Source organism: Antedon mediterranea, chromosome 6, assembly GCF_964355755.1.
Source record: "Antedon mediterranea chromosome 6, ecAntMedi1.1, whole genome shotgun sequence".
Lineage (NCBI taxonomy): Eukaryota > Metazoa > Echinodermata > Crinoidea > Comatulida > Antedonidae > Antedon > Antedon mediterranea.
In genome coordinates this window covers 6,412,848-6,431,466 of record NC_092675.1, presented here as the reverse complement: position 1 = coordinate 6,431,466, position 18,619 = coordinate 6,412,848, and the positions used below count along the sequence as shown (strand labels likewise).

At 32.6% G+C, this 18,619-nt stretch overlaps 1 protein-coding gene and 1 long non-coding RNA gene across 2 annotated transcripts; both read right to left on the bottom strand.

Annotated features, from left to right (window-relative positions):
* Positions 1 to 1,090: 1,090 nt before the first annotated feature.
* On the bottom strand, positions 1,091 to 4,606 carry LOC140051901 (uncharacterized). The gene is made up of 8 exons (XM_072097248.1): positions 4,546 to 4,606; positions 4,081 to 4,320; positions 3,127 to 3,561; positions 2,626 to 3,057; positions 2,214 to 2,336; positions 1,869 to 2,039; positions 1,463 to 1,514; positions 1,091 to 1,136 (listed from the first exon to the last, which is right to left on the bottom strand). Exons 1-8 carry the CDS (start codon positions 4,604 to 4,606, stop codon positions 1,091 to 1,093), a joined length of 1,560 nt encoding a protein of 519 aa, XP_071953349.1.
* Positions 4,607 to 11,622: 7,016 nt separating this feature from the next.
* Positions 11,623 to 13,851, bottom strand: LOC140052205 (uncharacterized). Its single transcript, XR_011845592.1, has 4 exons — positions 13,816 to 13,851; positions 13,333 to 13,426; positions 12,356 to 12,507; positions 11,623 to 11,650 (listed from the first exon to the last, which is right to left on the bottom strand). It is a non-coding gene; the product is annotated as an uncharacterized lncRNA (long non-coding RNA).
* Positions 13,852 to 18,619: the final 4,768 nt, after the last annotated feature.

The following is an 18,619-nucleotide window of genomic DNA, read 5'->3' as shown; positions in this document are numbered from 1 at the left end:
CAGTTTTCCAAAGCATGTATTACAATATACACTGATGCAATTACAATCTCCCACAATCTCTTGAAATATGTAATGTATCTTTATAATTACGAAAACAAGAACTACATGTTTTAACTAAAATTTCTTACCATTAAGAATGTTCCTGTACTGTTGCTGAAAAGCTCTGAGATGAATGTATACTGTAGGGAGGTCACATCTGCACAAGAGGTCAGCAGAAGACACCATAGCATGAAGAATAATGGTAAACTTGTACTCTATACAATGATAAATGAAGTCTTTAAAGGATTGTTTAAACAAATTAGGACGTGAGGTAAGGTCACATCTGCACAAGAGGTCAGCAGAAGACACCATAGCATGAAGAATAATGGTAAACTTGTACTCTATACAATGATAAATGAAGTCTTTAAAGGATTGTTTAAACAAATTAGGACGTGAGGTAAGGTCACATCTGCACAAGAGGTCAGCAGAAGACACCATAGCATGAAGAATAATGGTAAACTTGTACTCTATACAATGATAAATGAAGTCTTTAAAGGATTGTTTAAACAAATTAGGACGTGAGGTAAGGTCACATCTGCACAAGAGGTCAGCAGAAGACACCATAGCATGAAGAATAATGGTAAACTTGTACTCTATACAATGATAAATGAAGTCTTTAAAGGATTGTTTAAACAAATTAGGACGTGAGGTAAGGTCACATCTGCACAAGAGGTCAGCAGAAGACACCATAGCATGAAGAATAACGGTAAACTTGTACTCTATACAATGATAAATGAAGTCTTTAAAGGATTGTTTAAACAAATTAGGACGTGAGGTAAGGTCACATCTGCACAAGAGGTCAGCAGAAGACACCATAGCATGAAGAATAATGGTAAACTTGTACTCTATACAATGATAAATGAAGTCTTTAAAGGATTGTTTAAACAAATTAGGACGTGAGGTAAGGTCACATCTGCACAAGAGGTCAGCAGAAGACACCATAGCATGAAGAATAATGGTAAACTTGTACTCTATACAATGATAAATGAAGTCTTTAAAGGATTGTTTAAACAAATTAGGACATGAGGTAAGGTCACATCTGCACAAGAGGTCAGCAGAAGACACCATAGCATGAAGAATAACGGTCAACTTGTACTCTATACAATGATAAATGAAGTCTTTAAAGGATTGTTTAAACAAATTAGGACGTGAGGTAAGGTCACATCTGCACAAGAGGTCAGCAGAAGACACCATAGCATGAAGAATAATGGTAAACTTGTACTCTATACAATGATAAATGAAGTCTTTAAAGGATTGTTTAAACAAATTAGGACGTGAGGTAAGGTCACATCTGCACAAGAGGTCAGCAGAAGACACCATAGCATGAAGAATAACGGTAAACTTGTACTCTATACAATGATAAATGAAGTTTTTAAAGGATTGTTTAAACAAATTAGGATGTGAGGTAAGGTCACATCTGCACAAGAGGTCAGCAGAAGACACCATAGCATGAAGAATAATGGTAAACTTGTACTCTATACAATGATAAATGAAGTCTTTAAAGGATTGTTTAAACAAATTAGGACGAAACTCTAATCGTGATATGCAGCAGGACTAACCTAGCCAGGGCTACCCCCTAATACCGAATCTCATGTACGGTACTTCTTTGCTAGATGGGCTTCATTTCCAAATGAGTATTGCAAACCAAAGAAGGGTGGCATTGTTTTCGAGATGGGCTTCTTTCAATGTTTAACATACAATGACATTTATAGAGCCTATTTATATATCTCCAGTATGTGCAATTTATACTGTAGGGCCTGGTATCCGTGTTCTGGTCCTACAGATCTGAAAGAGTGTACACAAAGGAAAGTATTGTCACCAGTCCTTACCATTATTATTGTTCATTTGCTGAAGGTGTTGTTGTTTCATCATAAATCTGGTAGCACATGGTTCTAGGAAGTAGAATGTAGCCGTCTGTTGAAGACGTCCAACTGACACTAAGAATCGTAAAGCAGGTTTTGCACAATCTTCCAAAATATTCAGTATTTTTTGGTAGGACTCTAAATAAACAAGAAATTTGTTTTTACAGTATCTTTTTTTTACATTGTATATTTATTTAAATAAATAATTAATAATTTAATAAAATTTCAGTATATCACCGGGCTGTTTAGAATTAACTTTCTATGCCTAATGTGTTTATTTAAACAAATAGAAATAGTAAACTGCATTCTTGCCTGGGAGATTAATTTCTATGATTTTGGATTTTGTCCTTTTCCTTTGTTTTTCTTTCATAGGTCTTATTTCTTCTTCCATATTCTTATTATCTGCTCTTGATTTTTCATTAACTGTCAATGTTTCTAAGAAAATGTAGAAATGTAGTTTAATTAAAAATTGTTTAAATATTTAAATGTTTATAATTCGTCAGATATGTATTCCCCTACTCTGATATAATTATTGTACTGTACACTCGGTACATTTAGACAACTTTTTGAAAACAAAGTAATTCTCTCCCACCCAAGAGGGTAAACATCTGATCGATTAACTTAACACTGTAGCAAAAAGCTATTTCGCAGCAGTTAAACAATTATATTTGTATATATAGTAATTGCAATTCATTATAATTCACAGATGTAATCATATACTCACCAGAAAGTTTCTGACCAATTGTGTTTGTATTTCTTGTTTTCATATCATCAGATGTATTTTCAACCTTCCCGGCTTTTATATCCACAACATTTTCAACCGTTTTTATGCTTCTTTTACCAAATTTCTCCACATTCTCTACACTTCCTGTCATTTTCGTAATATCTTCACCCATTTTCGTACTTCTTTTACCAAATTTCTCTGCATTCTCCACACTTCCTGTCATTTTTGTAGTATCTTTACCCATTTTCGTACTTCTTTTACCAAATGTCTCTGCACTCTCTACACTTCCTGTCATGTTTGTAGTATCCTCACCCATTTTTAAATTTCTTTTACCATTTCTTAACATGAAGAAATCATCAACCGGGTTCCCAGTAAGAGGCAATGATATTCTACTTGATTCATCATGTTTTAGTTTTCGTCTTTTTATCCCGTCTTGTGTTTGAATTATATTTTTCTTCACCTTAAATAATATTCCTCCATATTTTTCTGTTTTATCATTACAACTAGTTTCATTTTTCAAATCCCATTGTTTCTTTTCATCACTGATATCTATTTGTGATTTATGTTGTTGTATTCCAATATCTATTCTATTATCATTCCCCTCTTCCTTTTCTGCATAAGTGGACTTTTTTTCTTGTGTTTGTGATTTCAAGATGTTTTCTTCAATTTCCATACAATCTTTCTCCACACTGATTTCTTCACATTGCTCATTATTCATATGATGTTGGTTTTCTTGCTTATTTTGATCCATTGTTTTAGTCTGAATACTACTTTGTCCATTAACCGTGCCTTCAAGCTGATCAGCGATCTTCTCTTCTGATTCTGAAGGAACACCAGGATTAACTTCTGACAGAGTCAGGTCCACAACTACTAAAGGAACACCAGAAACCTCTGACAGAGTCAGGTCCATTCTGTCTTCTGCCATTGTGTTCAAAGCTTAGTGAGTAAAAATGTTTTATAAATGTTTTTCTTCAAATCTATACAAGTTATATTTTTGTTTCAGGTATACATATTAAAATCATAATTTTATAATTGATGTAAAGCAATGCTGATAGCATGCTATAAATGTGTGCTGCTGTATAAATTTAAATGTTGATAATCGTGTTCTCATAATAGTAACTTTTTTATTTCGGCATTATATTATTATGTATTATATTTTAAGATTTTCACAAATGTATACCATGGGTACACTGTCAAAAAAAATGTGATGTGCCCATATATGGACATATATATATACATATCACTACCATATTTGGGCATATCAATATCATATTTGGGCACATCACACTTTTTTTGTCCAACTAGTTTGATAGTGTAGACAAAGCTTTAGTTGTAATGTACACATTTATTTCACAGTTTTGAACATAAAAAATAACCATGGTGTATTCACACATTAGCAATATTTGTAGCACAACTGATGTCTGTAAAATATATATTATGCAGATATTACTGTACCTTCATTATATTCCAATGGAAAGAATTCCTCAGCCGCAGTTGGTACAACTTTAGCCTCTGTGCTCGCTACTATGTCCAGTGGCTCTGTAGCTCTATATACATCAGGCTTTGATGCAGCTACAGGATCCCATGTCAGATTCAATTCTAGCTCTCCACTACAGTGCTCTGGTTTGGCATTCAATAGCATCTGAGCTTCTTGAATGAGGTTATCAAGAAGCACTTTGGTTGGACTGACAGGAACTGAAAGTACAATTTTATAAATGTTATTTTTTTTTTTTTAAATATTATTCTTGAAAGCATTGACTTCCATTTTCAATAGTATTAAAGCATTACATATTTTCATAAACAATAAAAGATTAATTTTACATAATACATTTTTTTCTACCTTCAAAAGGAGAAAAGAAACTTCTTTTTATAAAAAGATCTAGATGAAATTTTTGTAGACAATTGTGGAATAAAATTTACCTTTTAATATTAGTGTTGAAATATCCTTAAAGAACCTCTCACTCGTGATCAATGCTTGCATCAGTTTTTCTTTTTCTTCTGCTGAGATCAATACTCTTAGAAATGTAGAACAAGAAATATTATTATAAGTGGTATTAGTTATTATTATGGTATAAAAAAGTAAGTACTTATATAAACATGCTTTGATAACAAAGGAAACAGTAGTAATTAAAATTAAAATAGTATTTAAATATTAAAATATTTTTTAAATAGTTAATTAGTATCATCTGTTTCTTACGGAAATTCAAATGTTGGTATGATCTCTTTTGCCAATGATTCTGTGAGGTTCTGAAGAAAAATTGGCAGCAAGCTGATGTCAGTCTTTGACGGAGACTCTAGAATGCCATCATCCTGATGCTGACATATTTCATTGGCAGTCTTGTTGATCTCGATAAATGCCTCCTCTGGTGACTTCTTAACTGTGATTGGTTGACTTGAGTCATATGGTTCATTCTGGGTCAGTTTCACTCCTCCAAGTTTTTCAATATCTAAGCACATTGTTATTATTCAAAAAAGTATCATAGGGTACATAGGCTAATTTTTGTAGCATACTAACTCCAAATTAAGACTGTTTCCAATAGTGTTCAGAAATGCCATTCTATTCTGTAAGTAGTAGACTAAGATAAACAACATTTATAGGCCTACTGTTAAGGATAACAATGCATTTATACTGTATTTATATCGTCATATGACAATAAATGTAGTTACTGAAAAATGATAGATTAAAGAATGATTTCTTTATGAATTGGAGGTAGAAAGTTCTTACCATCATTTATTGAGCCCAGGACATTCTCTGTAGTCAGGTTGTCATTGACATTGTACAGCATGTTTGTATCAACTACACTGCTCACTTCAACTTCCTCCAAACACGGGTCCTGACAATTATAGAAACACAAAAATTAAAGTATATTATGGGTATAATAAATAAAACATTTTCTGAGATATGATTGGTTGAAAATGTTGTTGTGTCCCAAAAAATAGATGGAAATATGAATATGCATGCCCATTGGCTGCCAACACTTTTGAGTGGAAAGCAACTTTATACACGAGAACCTAACAATGAAAAGGATGAAATTGTTAAGAACCATCAAAACCCAGCATAATTCCGCCTTGACCGCAGTCTGGACCCAAGATGGACGCATACATGTACTAACTAAGAATAATAAGAAGATTGTCGTAACAAAATTTTCCGATCTCAACAAACTGCATTCCACCTAATTTACCGTGTGGTAGTACATTAAATGTGAAATTGTGAGATTTCTTGTTTTTGCCCTGAAACCAGAATTTTAACTATTGTATACATTATAGACTGCATTAACTGTTTGGTGTGTGTGCTTTATTGTGATTCTTTTTATTGTAAATTGTGTTTTTTTTTATTATTGTATTGCTAACCTGCCGGTTTTTAGTCATTTATTTGAACGCCATTTTGCTTAACAGCTTTGGTGAATTGATTGTATTTTGTTCTTTTCCAATACTACTTTATGAGCACGACTCAATATGAAAATAAATCGAGTCCTACACATTCCTTAGATTGCTTTGAAAGTGACGAGGCTGGTTTATGCAAATATTTCACTCCAACACAACTAAATGAGCTACAGGCGCAAATTGATAACGATGGTATCTTTACCACGTTACACATGAATGCACGTAGTCTTCCAAAACACTTCGACGAAATTAGCATTATGTTAGATACCATAGGTCGTGCGTTTGATGTACTTGGTTTCTCGGAAACCTGGATAAATAAGAACACGCCAATTGACTTATTAAATATCAATGGATACAATATGTACACTTGTAATAGAGAAGGTAGAGTCGGTGGTGGAGTTTGTCTATATTTAAAAGAACAAATCAACACCGTAACACGTGATGATTTTGTATTTAATGATAACTCCATTGATTCACTTTTTCTAGAAATAAAAAACACAAACGGCAAAAATACTATTGTAGGTATGTTGTATCGACCACCAAATTCAAACGTCAACTCATTTAACTCTGATCTGGAAGAAATCTTACATAAACTTAATCGCGAAAACAAAAACTGCTATATCTTAGGAGATTTTAATCAAGACTTATTAAAATATGACATTCAAAAAACAACACAGGAATTCACAAACATTATTTACTCAACATCTTTTAGTCCATTAATCAACTTACCCACCAGAATAACATCGTCTTCTGCTACAATTTTAGATAATATTATTACAAATGATGATAACATTTCGCATTGTGGAGTAATAGTCACTGACATTACCGATCATCTACCCATTTTCATGACAACACACTTGTCATTAAATACTAACACACAAGCTCCAATTACAAAACAAAAAATAATTAATGATACAACATTAAATAACTTGCTTATTGCTATTTCTAATGAGGATTGGGGTGAACTATATTTATGCACAGATACCAATACATCATATAACCTATTTATTAAAAAACTATCCAATCTCATAGATAATAACATACCTACAAAAAGTAATAAGCCAAATGGTAATACAAAGAAAAAACCATGGATCACAACAGGAATTTTGATTTCAATAAAAAAGAAAAATAAACTTTATAAAAAATACCTTAAAAACCCAACACAATTATTAAAAAATATATATAAAAAGTACAAAAATAAATTAACTCATTTAATTAGAATTCGGAAAAAACAATATTATTCCAAAAAACTGGATGCAGCTCGACACGATTCAAAGCAAACATGGAAAGTTTTAAATGAAGTTCTAAATAGAAAAAAATCGAGTGTTAAGCCAAATGAGGTAATTAACCATAGTAATAAAACTTTGGTATGTGATCCAAAAGGTGTGTCTGACGCTTTTAATGACTTCTTCTCCAACATTGGAAATGAATTAGCAAACAAAATACCAAATGTAAACAATTCTGACTTTAAACAATATATGAAAGAGAGTCAATCCCAATCCATATTTTTCAATCCTACAAATGAAGAAGAGGTCATTGAAATAGTTAGTCAAATCAAAAATTCAAATTCAGAAGGTGTTGATAACTTAAGTAATCGCATTCTAAAACATATTATTGCTGCTGTGGCATCTCCTCTTGTACATATCTTTAACCTCTCTCTTGAGACAGGCATGGTCCCTGATAGTATGAAAGTAGCTAAAGTAGTTCCAATTTTTAAATCTGGCAATAAAAGTGACGTCAGTAATTATAGGCCGATCTCTATTCTGCCTACCGCTTCAAAAATTCTTGAAAAAATTGTTCAAATTAGAGTAAATAATTATATCACAAAGTTTAACATCCTTAATAATGCACAATATGGTTTCAGAAAAAACAGTTCTACTTTTATGGCCGTTATAGATCTGGTTGAACGAATAACCGATGCGCTTGATAAGAAAAAAAATACCATCGGAATATTTATTGATTTGTCAAAAGCGTTTGACACCATCAACCATGATATACTTCTTAAAAAATTGGAACACTATGGCATAAGAGGCACGGCCCTTAAATGGTTTAGAAACTATATTAATGGAAGGAAACAATTTACGTCTATTGATAACACAAGTTCGTGTTTGATGGATATAAATTGCGGTGTACCACAGGGTTCAATTCTGGGGCCTCTACTTTTTATTTTGTACATTAACGATGTATTTAATTGCTCAAACTCGTTATCTTTTGTTTTATTTGCTGACGACACAAACATATCTGCATCTCACGAAAACTTGGATACGCTCATAGAACTAGTTAAAATGTTTCGGAATGGTTCATGTGCAATAAACTATCAATCAACGTTAAAAAAACTAATTACATAATTTTCCGCAATCAGCGAAATCCAAGTAATTTAGAGAATGTAAATATTTATGTCAACAATAAAAGAATAGATAGAGTTAAATCGACTAAATTCCTTGGAGTACATATTGATGAATTTCTCACATATAAGAACCACATCAATGTTACAGCTAGGAAAATATCTCGATATGTAGGCATACTATATAAAGTAAGACATTTTTTACCAACCTATGCTCTCTGGACAATATACAAATCACTCATTGAACCAGTATTAAATTATTGCAACATAATATGGTGTAGCACATTTCCAAGTTATTTAGATGAGTTATTTAAACTCCAGAAAAGGGCATTACGAGCTATAACATGGTCAAAGTTTAATGATTCAATGACTGAATGTTTCTATAAATTTAAACTTCTTAAAATTGCGGATATCAATAAGTACCAAATTGGGCTTTTCATGTATAATGTTACTACTAATCAGGACGTGCGTTTTTCATCGCTCTTTATTAAAAATGGTTCTTACCATAATTATAATACAAGATCTAAAGACAAAATGAGACTCAGAAAACGTAATCGTACTTCTACTAGTTTTACTGTGTCATGTGTGGGACCCAAATTGTGGAATGACTTGAATTACGAACTACAAAGTACCAAATCAATATATATATTTAAATCATTGTTTAAAGAACATTTATTATCATTTTACAAATAATTTTAAAAATAATACTTGTTGCAGGATTTAGCTTTTTTTATTATTTATGTTTTAGTTTTTTAGGCTAGTTTTTAGGGACATAGGGGGACACAACTAATCAAGCTCTTTTGAGTTTTTATGTGTTTCCTTTTCATCTTTTTTATGTTCTCATATATTGTTGTTGTATATTTTCATGATTGAGGATGAATAAAGAATATTTGAATTTGAACTTGTGTATTTTCCGAAAATTGTTTGGATCATTCCATAGAGATATTATAGTGAACAATATCTCTATGATCATTCTTACCCGTTTTTCAAGTTCTTGCAATTCAAATTGTTCATAGTATAAATTACTAGGCTGAATAATCTCTGTGTTTTTCTGGCTGTACAGTCTGTCATTTCTATTTAAAAATACAATGAAACAAGACAATCAGTGAAGTGTCTACTCACACTAAATGCCAACTTAGACAGGTCGTACAATGTTGGGAGAAAACTAAACACGTTTAAACTTCTCCCGATAACCTAAAACTACGCCCGACCCTATCTTAAGTCTCATCTGAATTCAACTCAGACAGCACCGACGTTGGGCAAGTCACACGATGCTGTCCGAGTTGGTTTTAACACACTTAGTACTACTCATTCAGGTGCTTCAGTCCTCGACTTCAAGACTTTCGCCCGTATTCTAAAACCGGACTTTAGTCTTAGTTCGAGCTAAAACTTTAAAAATGACCTCATTTTAATTCATAAACCGAACTTCAACTAAATCGCCGACTAAATCAGGCCAACCTCGACTAAATCGAGACGGATTTTGATCGATTTATTTAGTCCTGGAGGGCAGGCTAAATGGTCAACTAAATGGTTTTTAAACGATGTTTATGAAAAACGTAATAGTCATTGAGTTGTTATATTGGCCAGATATTGAAGAATGAAATATCTATTTTTATATTAGCTTAATTAAATATACATTGGTATAAGTTATAATAATGAAAATCATCTTTATTTATAACCGTATACAAATTACATTATTTTCTTCGCGCAAGTCCGACTTGAACTATGTCACACCATAGCGACAATGGGAGATGCGGAAATTCACCTCGCGATGGAATGTTTAGGGGGCCTAGCCAGAGCCATATATATAAAGAGTTACGACATTGAAAATTAGAAGCCATTTTTGTGTTAAAGAATTCGCACGCTGAGGGCCCAAGCGTCTATTTTATAGCGTTTTCGTGTAGTTCATGCATTATTTTTAGATTTTTTTGTCTATGAAATAACGCTTATATTCCGTTTTTGTTTTTAGTAATTAATTTTATTAATGGTATTAATTTGGTAACATATATATATTGTGTCTATAATAACAAAAGAATAAATGCCAGGGCCTACATGCAAGTCAGGATACATCAAAGCATGAACCAATACAAAAAACACACAAATTCACCCCTCTTATTATACAGTATATGGCTCTCTGTGTGTTTTTGACACAAACTTTCAGAGACTCGTTCATCATTTCATTTGTAATAATTTGCCTTTATTATTTAAATATTGTTCATACCCTTTTCTGTATATTAACAAATATATCCACGACACTTTATTATTTTATTTAGTCATCAAAGCATGCATTATGAATTGAAAATATTACATAATTGTTATTAATAGGACGTAGTTATGGGATGTTTTGTTCCAAAATCAATCAATCGAACTTTATAATGTACTACTGTAGCGCACGCGCGCGCAATATTCTTTGGCACAAGTACTTCTGTACGCTGTGCACATCGATATTTCACCGTAAAATGTGCAATTAAATTTTTTTAAATATAAGAAAAAGTTTAAAGTATTTTCTTGCTCCTATACTTTACATGCATTAACGGAGACAAGTTTGACACAAATTGATCTGCATATCACGTGACTATAATCCAATGTCGTAACTCTTTATATATATGGCTCTGGGCCTAGCGCTTTCTTGTTACGCTATGAAGTGCGTGGTTTGTCGCAATCATGCAAGGCCCAGAAAATATGAAAGTTACCGTACCGCCATGGTTCCTAAATATATTTTTAAGATTTTGTTTGTTGTTAATCAAAAGTACTTCACTGTTAAATTAATACTGATCTTGTTCTAATAATTAACGTTTAAAATTATTTTTCATGTATATAGTCCTGATGTGTAAAAAGTTTTGTAAGAAAATGGAAAGTGATATCAATGCGCAAAATGTCGTCTGCTCCTCAAATACTCTCTTGTCATTGGTCAATGTATAGTCTTTGTTACCCAGACGTGTGCAACTCGACTAAAAGCTCGACTTCATTAAGTCGAACTGCAAACTTCGACTACTTCGTTTATGAATCGAATTTGAAGTAATAGCTCGAACTACGACTTTTTCAAGTCGAACTTCGAACTAGGACTAAAGTCCGGTTTAAGAATACAGGCGTTTGAGTCTTAAATGTTTAACAAATCTAGAATGTTGCCATGGAAAACTTGCCTTAATATGCTTTGCTCTGTAATAGCTTTGCCATCCTCTTGTGTGAATGGATCCTGGACAATGGTAGCTGTTAAATGCCGTAAAAGATGCTCTGTTTTAGGTAGTGACTTTTTCAAAGCACACAGCACTGGAGTTTCCAAAGACAACTGCTGGTCTAAATATCAAGTCAACAATAATTCTTGTAAAGCTCTGTATACCTATCAAACTTTATGTAACAAAACAATGTAATGTGCCCATATATGGATATGATGATGTCATATCACTAACAAATTTGGGCATATCACTACCATATTTGGGCACATCACACTTTTTTTGGTCAAACTAATTTGATAGTGTAGCCAGATCTTATTTTGAAATAATAATAATTACGTAAATTGCAACTAGGGTTATCTGCTAACAGCATGGCTTTAGTTATAAAGTTGGTTTGCGGTGTTTTCAAATGGAAATAAAGTATGGTTGAGAATGTTGCAACCATCTTCTGGGAAAGGCCTAACCTTACTAGTTCTTATTTGCATGGGTTTAGTTTTCAATCTTTAATTGGCAAGATAGTAATATGAGAGGTTTTTTTTTTATTAAACTTTGTATAACGATTGTCAAAACAGCCGAGGCTGACATGCATGTAGCCCTCAACATTTAAACAACAGGGAACAATACAAAAACAAAAAAGTAAAAATAAAAAGACCAAAAAAAAAGATGATAAAGACATATATTATATACTGTATACAGTATATGTAAATATTTAGCATTAAAAAAGTAAAGTAAAAAAAATCAAATGGGAACATAAAAGTAGGAACATTTAAAAATGTTGTATCAGCATTATAGTTTAAACAGCATATTATGCATATATACCAATTCCTACCTATATTTGTTTTGATCCTTTGATGTTTCTCTGTTTCTTTTTCCTTGATAGTTTCTTTTATATGTAAAACATCATCATTGGAGACTGGTGGAGAGTCTGGGTTAGAACTAGGAACAACCTCAGGGTTGGGTTCATCAACATCATCACATTCTCTAATAAATATCCGAAGAGACAGGATAACACAATTAGTTTTAAGATTATTAATATTAAATCAAGTTATGATACTGTTTATTAGTGGATTTTATTAGTGAAGTTGTAGCTTGGTTGTTAATATGCTTGCCTTCCAATCCCAGGATCTAGGGTTCAATCCTGATCTGTGCCAGAGTTGTTAAACTCACAACTCCATTCCCCAAGCCTCAAATGAGACTTAGTTTATAAGCACAATAAATTATAAAATAGTTTATCAATCCTGTAATTGGCAAGTGACTCATATGAAATAAAATTACCAGAACATTAATATATTAATATACGGTTACCGTAAATCTTTATTGTAACCCTGGGTTATTATTCTTTGATTGTTTTTAGGGTGGGTTACTATTAGAAGGGGGTTTACTATTAGAGTAGTGGGTTACTATTACTAATCTTAAATTAGGCACCTGAAAATAGTAACCCACCCCCAACTTTTCTGGTCAGCAACTCATAGCAAAATAATCAAACAGTACGAATAAACCAATTTGGTTGAACTCTAACTCAAAACCACTCAATCCTCCCCATTCCCCAGATCAACATGCATTATCTCCTTATTTTCAGAATATGGCTGCATCATAAGTTTTTGTGACTCTAATAGTAACCCCATGGGGACTATTAGAGTAGTGGGTTATTATTATAGATTGACTTATAAGGTGGGTTACTATTAGAAGGGGGGTCACTATTAGAGTGTGGGTTGCTATTAGAAGATTTACGGTAGTGTAACATAATGGCTTTGATACCTCTATCAGCATCACCTATTTTAAACCCTAAAAACTGCTGTTACAAACCTCAATGTGATAGTTTCAACAGTAGCAGTATTTTTCTTGTTCAGTGACTTGATTTGTTCAGCTAATTCAGTACCATTATTGTCTATCAAAGTAGCTATGAAGTTAAAATGCAACAAATATATTGTCTGTTATAATTTACCACATAATACACATATGATAAATTAAAAATATAGTCCGATATAAAATAATTGCTAGAATAAGGTTGTTTTTTGTTATTTTGGTAATGATCTCTGTTTTGTTTACCTTGAAATATTTTCAATTTGTGTTTACTTTAAAAATGTGATATCTAAGTTTATTGTCAAATTATTTAATACTGGGCCTAGCCTAGGCCTAGATAAATTAATATATGCTAAATTATCAAGAAATATTTATTTATTCAATTTTTAACATTTAATGTACCTCTAAAACCAATTTCTTATAAAAACAAAATAATACTTTAAACTATATAATTGGAGTATGTATCAAAAACAAACAAAGAATTACCCTTTCGCCAAGGTGTTCTATAAGCATAGTCATCCAGTGTCCCATCGTGAGAGTATGCATCATTACATCCCAGTCTTGCGTGAAATGTTATCAAACACCGACTGAGAACAGAATGCTTAAGATTCTGAACCTACAAAAGTACCACAAATGTTTTAAATGCAAGAGAGAATGCGATGCGATTAGTATTACCGATATTTATTAGAATCGAATAAATAAACGTACCTGGGGCCTCGGCTAGTATAGTATACTCATGGAGTAAAGAATATACTACAGTAGTAATGTTAAATTGTGCATAACAGTACTAGGCCTAGTAGGCCTAGTAGTAGACTTTCAGTTAGGCCTAAATTAGATTGCTGATTATGTACACTAGCCTACGCCGGCTAGACTACCAAGACTAGCCTAGGCATCTAGGCCTAGCCTATATGCCAGGCTAGTAGGCCTAGTAGTAGGCCTAAAATGTATACTTAGGCTAGGCCCTATCTATATAGTCTAGCCTAGGCCTAGTAGGAGATCTACTTCCCCCATTTCAAATAGTTAGGCCCAACTACCTCAGATAAATAGTCTAATGATAAAAATCGTGGCATTTTTCTGAATTTGTAATTATAAAAAACTGTCGCACAATGACAATGTTGATCCCACCATCATGGTGGATTAAAAAAAAGTTTTTAGGTAACTGAATTATAGAGGGCGGTGGTGGGTTGGGATTTTCCAGCTTACCATTTTTGTGATGCGCCGGTCAGGCATTTTTTTAAAGTGAATTAAAACAAAAATATAGGCTTTTCTTGGTTATTTTTTTGGTAATTACTAATACTACTTGTTGTTTGTATTATGTTCGCCTACGTATTGTTTTAAATTACATGACAACCTACTGTGCTAAGGCGCACTCTAAAAACCTGATCTCTGAGTGAGTCTTTACTAATAATACCTAGCCCACCTCTCTCTATCTAACGAGTACAGTAGGCCCAAGCTAGTTTAGGTGTTTAGAAGGCTTACGCTATAGTATACTTACTAGTCTTTAGGCCAGTAGTCTAGCGCAAACATTTTTTTTTTCAATAAATTAATCCTGATTGATTCAAGACTTCCCTTGCACATTTCTGTGCACAGAAAGCTAGAGATCAATCGTGCACGGTTGACCACTATTAGTATTATTATGTATATTTAGGAGGTTTATGATGAAATTGGTCGCATCTCTGAAATCGGTCGCGATAAAATCAACTTCCGGTATTTTGTATGGCGCGCCGCTAGAGCTATACATTTTTTATGATATCTGTCGCGTTTGAAATCGGTCGTGCTATTTTGTATGGAGTGAGATGCATGCTAGCGGGATATACATTTTCTTCGTTTATAATATAGATTTAATTGATATTTTTTAGAAACTAGATTATTTATGTGGATATTTTTTATTTGGTTAATAAATATATTTATTATCCTTTCATTACTTTTTTTATATGTTTAAAATATTATATTAGGCACATAATAATTTACATCTATTTTATTATGTACGGTACTGTAATTAATATATTATATAGAGAATATAGGTCTGTGTCTTTTATTATGCAAACAATTACGTAAAAGAGAATTTAATTTATTTGAAAACAATAATTGTTACAATGTATAGCCCATAAAGCCATCCATATCCATTTTTATACTTATGCATACTGTGGCAGATTATATCATATCCATGTCGTTAACTTACTATTCGATCACCTTATTTTTATTTCTGTTTTATTTATGTCCGTACGTTATGTAGGATAATATTAAGTATATAATGATTATTGTTGAGGCAAATCATGTGTATATTTTTATTTCTAATGTTTAAACTAGTAAAACTGATTATTATATGCGGATCGTTAAAAGGCGAGTTACTGAAATAAACCCCATAAGCCATATCAGAGATGCACCCTGATCGTGCAGCCGTTAAAAAAAACACGCACTAGGTGTGTCAAAATCAAGGACAAAACGCGTATGATCGTTGTCCATGGCCATGTATTATTACTAATAACCATACGTTTGAAACATCTATGACAGGTCTCCTGAAACGATGTATATACATTACGTATACGTCGGCGATACTATAGTTTTTAATTTGAATATCTTTATTTCTTCATTTATAATAATCATTTAATGTAAATAATTGAGTCCAACTCAGTGTCTCACATCCATACGCCGTTCGTAAATCTAAATGTTTAAAGATATATTGTCCCTTGAAACACAAAAAAATGAAGGTCAAAATATTCTATATTTTAATTGGATATAATTATATCAAAGTAATATTAAAGTTATTCACTTTAGGTCGAAAATTCAAGCCAAAAACAACAAGTTTATCTTAAATTAACAGGTAAATTAATTTGATTACATTTCCTTTGGAAAATTGCTGCGAGCGAAAGTAAACAAAGATTTCAAACCATGAGTATGCATTATGCATGATGCTAATTAGGATTGTTTACAACTCGTCACGGTTGAGAAGGTGTTTTCACACAGATCGCGAGGAAGTTTTATGATTATGCATACAGAGTAGCCAAACAAACACGTTGCATTATGAAATATGTTTTGATCGAAAACTTTGACTGGATGTCAAAGTTATTTTTAGAATAAAAAAACGTCTGTATTTCAGTTAAATGATTTTTTTTCCAACTAATTTTTGGTGAAAGTTAATAACTATTATGATACTTAAAAATGACCCACTTTTTTTCGAAATATTTAAAAAAAAATTTGGGGGAATTAGTCAAAGGGACAATACATCTTTAAATATCAGTGCAAGATTACCTCTTTGAGAATCGTGTCCGCTTTTATTATCCATCAATTATTATTCTCACATCTATCATTGTACATCATAGTCCTACTGTATAGGCCCGGTAGATTGATTTATAACTGCATATTATCTATATATTTTATTATTATTATCATAAAACCATGCTCACGTCAGAGTGGCGGATATCGTAAAAATCATCGTTATGCATCATCTTCCTTTATTGCATAAACCTCATTGAGCTGGTATTCACTTGCAGGTATAGAACGAGTTTCGTAATTAACTGTGATTAAAAAATATGCAATAGGCGCGTTACTTGTTTAACTATTAAATTATTTCAACATTTTCAAAATGCCAATCTTTTCAAAAACTTAAACAATATTCAATAAAACATTTTTAAAACGATTTTCTAAACAAACACATTACAATTATTCATTGACACCTGTAAAATAAAATGAAAACACAAATTATTTATAAATAATGAGATAAATATTTTTATTTACTGTACTTAAAAAATAATAAAGATGGAGGTAAAAAAATGTTAATAGTAATATTAGAAATTCTATATTTAAAATTAACTAAAAACAAATTAGCGTTTTCATTAAAAATGTATCTAGTGCGTCCTATACAAATTAGCGCGACCAATATCAAACATAACTAATATGATAAAAGCGTATCTAGCGGCGCTCCATACAAAATGCCGAATGTTGATTTTATCGCGACCAATTTCAAGCGCGACCGATTTCATCTGACACCATTGAGGATGCAGTTAATTATTTATTAAGGTCCTGTTTAATCTGAGCTAGTACTTCTACTACGCATCAGTGGTGGTGCCAGGCCTATTTTCCTTCCCAATTGTAGACATTTCAAAATAAGCAGCTCTATTTTTAATTTTCTTAGCCCCAACGATGGAAGGTGGGGCTGAGGTCAATCTCGCATTTATTATATTTCGACTAATTCAATTTTCGGGAACCTAGCAGCTCTATAAGGTTCAGTAGATTTTTGTTTGTCATAGATGAGTAATCCAAAAATTATTATCTTCGCACCCCTGACCCAACCCTCTGTGATGTGGCTGGCTCCTCCCTTGGACCCTCTTGATGGCCCCCAGCCATTGGTGCCATCACTGCTAGCATTTCTTCCAATAAGCTGCTTCCTAAAACTAATAATTAACTAATTTGTTGTTGTTCCTTTCTTGTATAGTAGTTAAAGAAGACACAGAAAGACAACAATGGCTGCTAAAATAATCGATGATATCAACGAAAAAGTTCTCCTGTGTTCCATATGCCATGAGGTATTTCAAAATCCTAAAACCCTTGGCTGTCAGCATTCATTTTGCTTGAAGTGCATTCAAACTTGGGTAAAGAAAAGTGGTGGTAAACTGTCATGTCCGATGTGCCGTCAACAGTTCCAGGTTCCAAGTAATGGTGTGGGTGGCCTACCATCAAGTTATTTCATCAACCAACTACTTGAGTACACTAAAGAAACGAAAGAAAATGTAGCAAGTGCAAAAAGTTGTGTTATGTGTAATAAAACAGCTACTGCACACTGTATGGAGTGTTCTACATTTCTTTGTAAGCAGTGTGGCGAAAATCACTGCAAAATTCCTCCTTGTCGAGATCATACCGTGATGTCATTAGACAAGTATATGGCCATGGATGCGACAGAACGTACTGCAGCAAAGCCAGTTATGTGTCCAAAACACTTAAGTGATGCTGTTGCATTTTATTGTAGCACCTGCAACCAACCTGTTTGTATGAAATGCACCGTTGTTTCTCATAAGGGACATGATTTACAAGAACTTGATGCAGCTTTTCAAAGATTTAAAGATGAAGCTAATAAAACCCTGAATGATTGTAACACTAAAGAGAAGGAAATGAAGGCTGAATTGAAACAGCATAATAGTGATACAGAGAAACAGAAGACATCAATAGATGTATGTGCAAAAGAAGTGAAAAGGTATGCTCAGATTCTCCGTCAAAATATTGATAAGGCTGAAAAGGCATTGCTGAATGATCTGGACAGACAAACTAAAAAATGTTTAGATGAGCGACAGAA

Excerpts from the sequence above, each read along its gene's own strand:
- LOC140051901 (XM_072097248.1), bottom strand. The coding sequence starts at position 4,606 with ATGCAAGCATTGATCACGAGTGAGAGGTTCTTTAAGGATATTTCAACA. Across the intron at positions 2,337-2,625 it reads AATTGGTCAGAAACTTTCTG|AAACATTGACAGTTAATGAA; the intron begins GTGAGTATATGA and ends ACATTTTCTTAG. Across the intron at positions 2,040-2,213 it reads CATAGAAATTAATCTCCCAG|AGTCCTACCAAAAAATACTG; the intron begins GCAAGAATGCAG and ends TTGTTTATTTAG.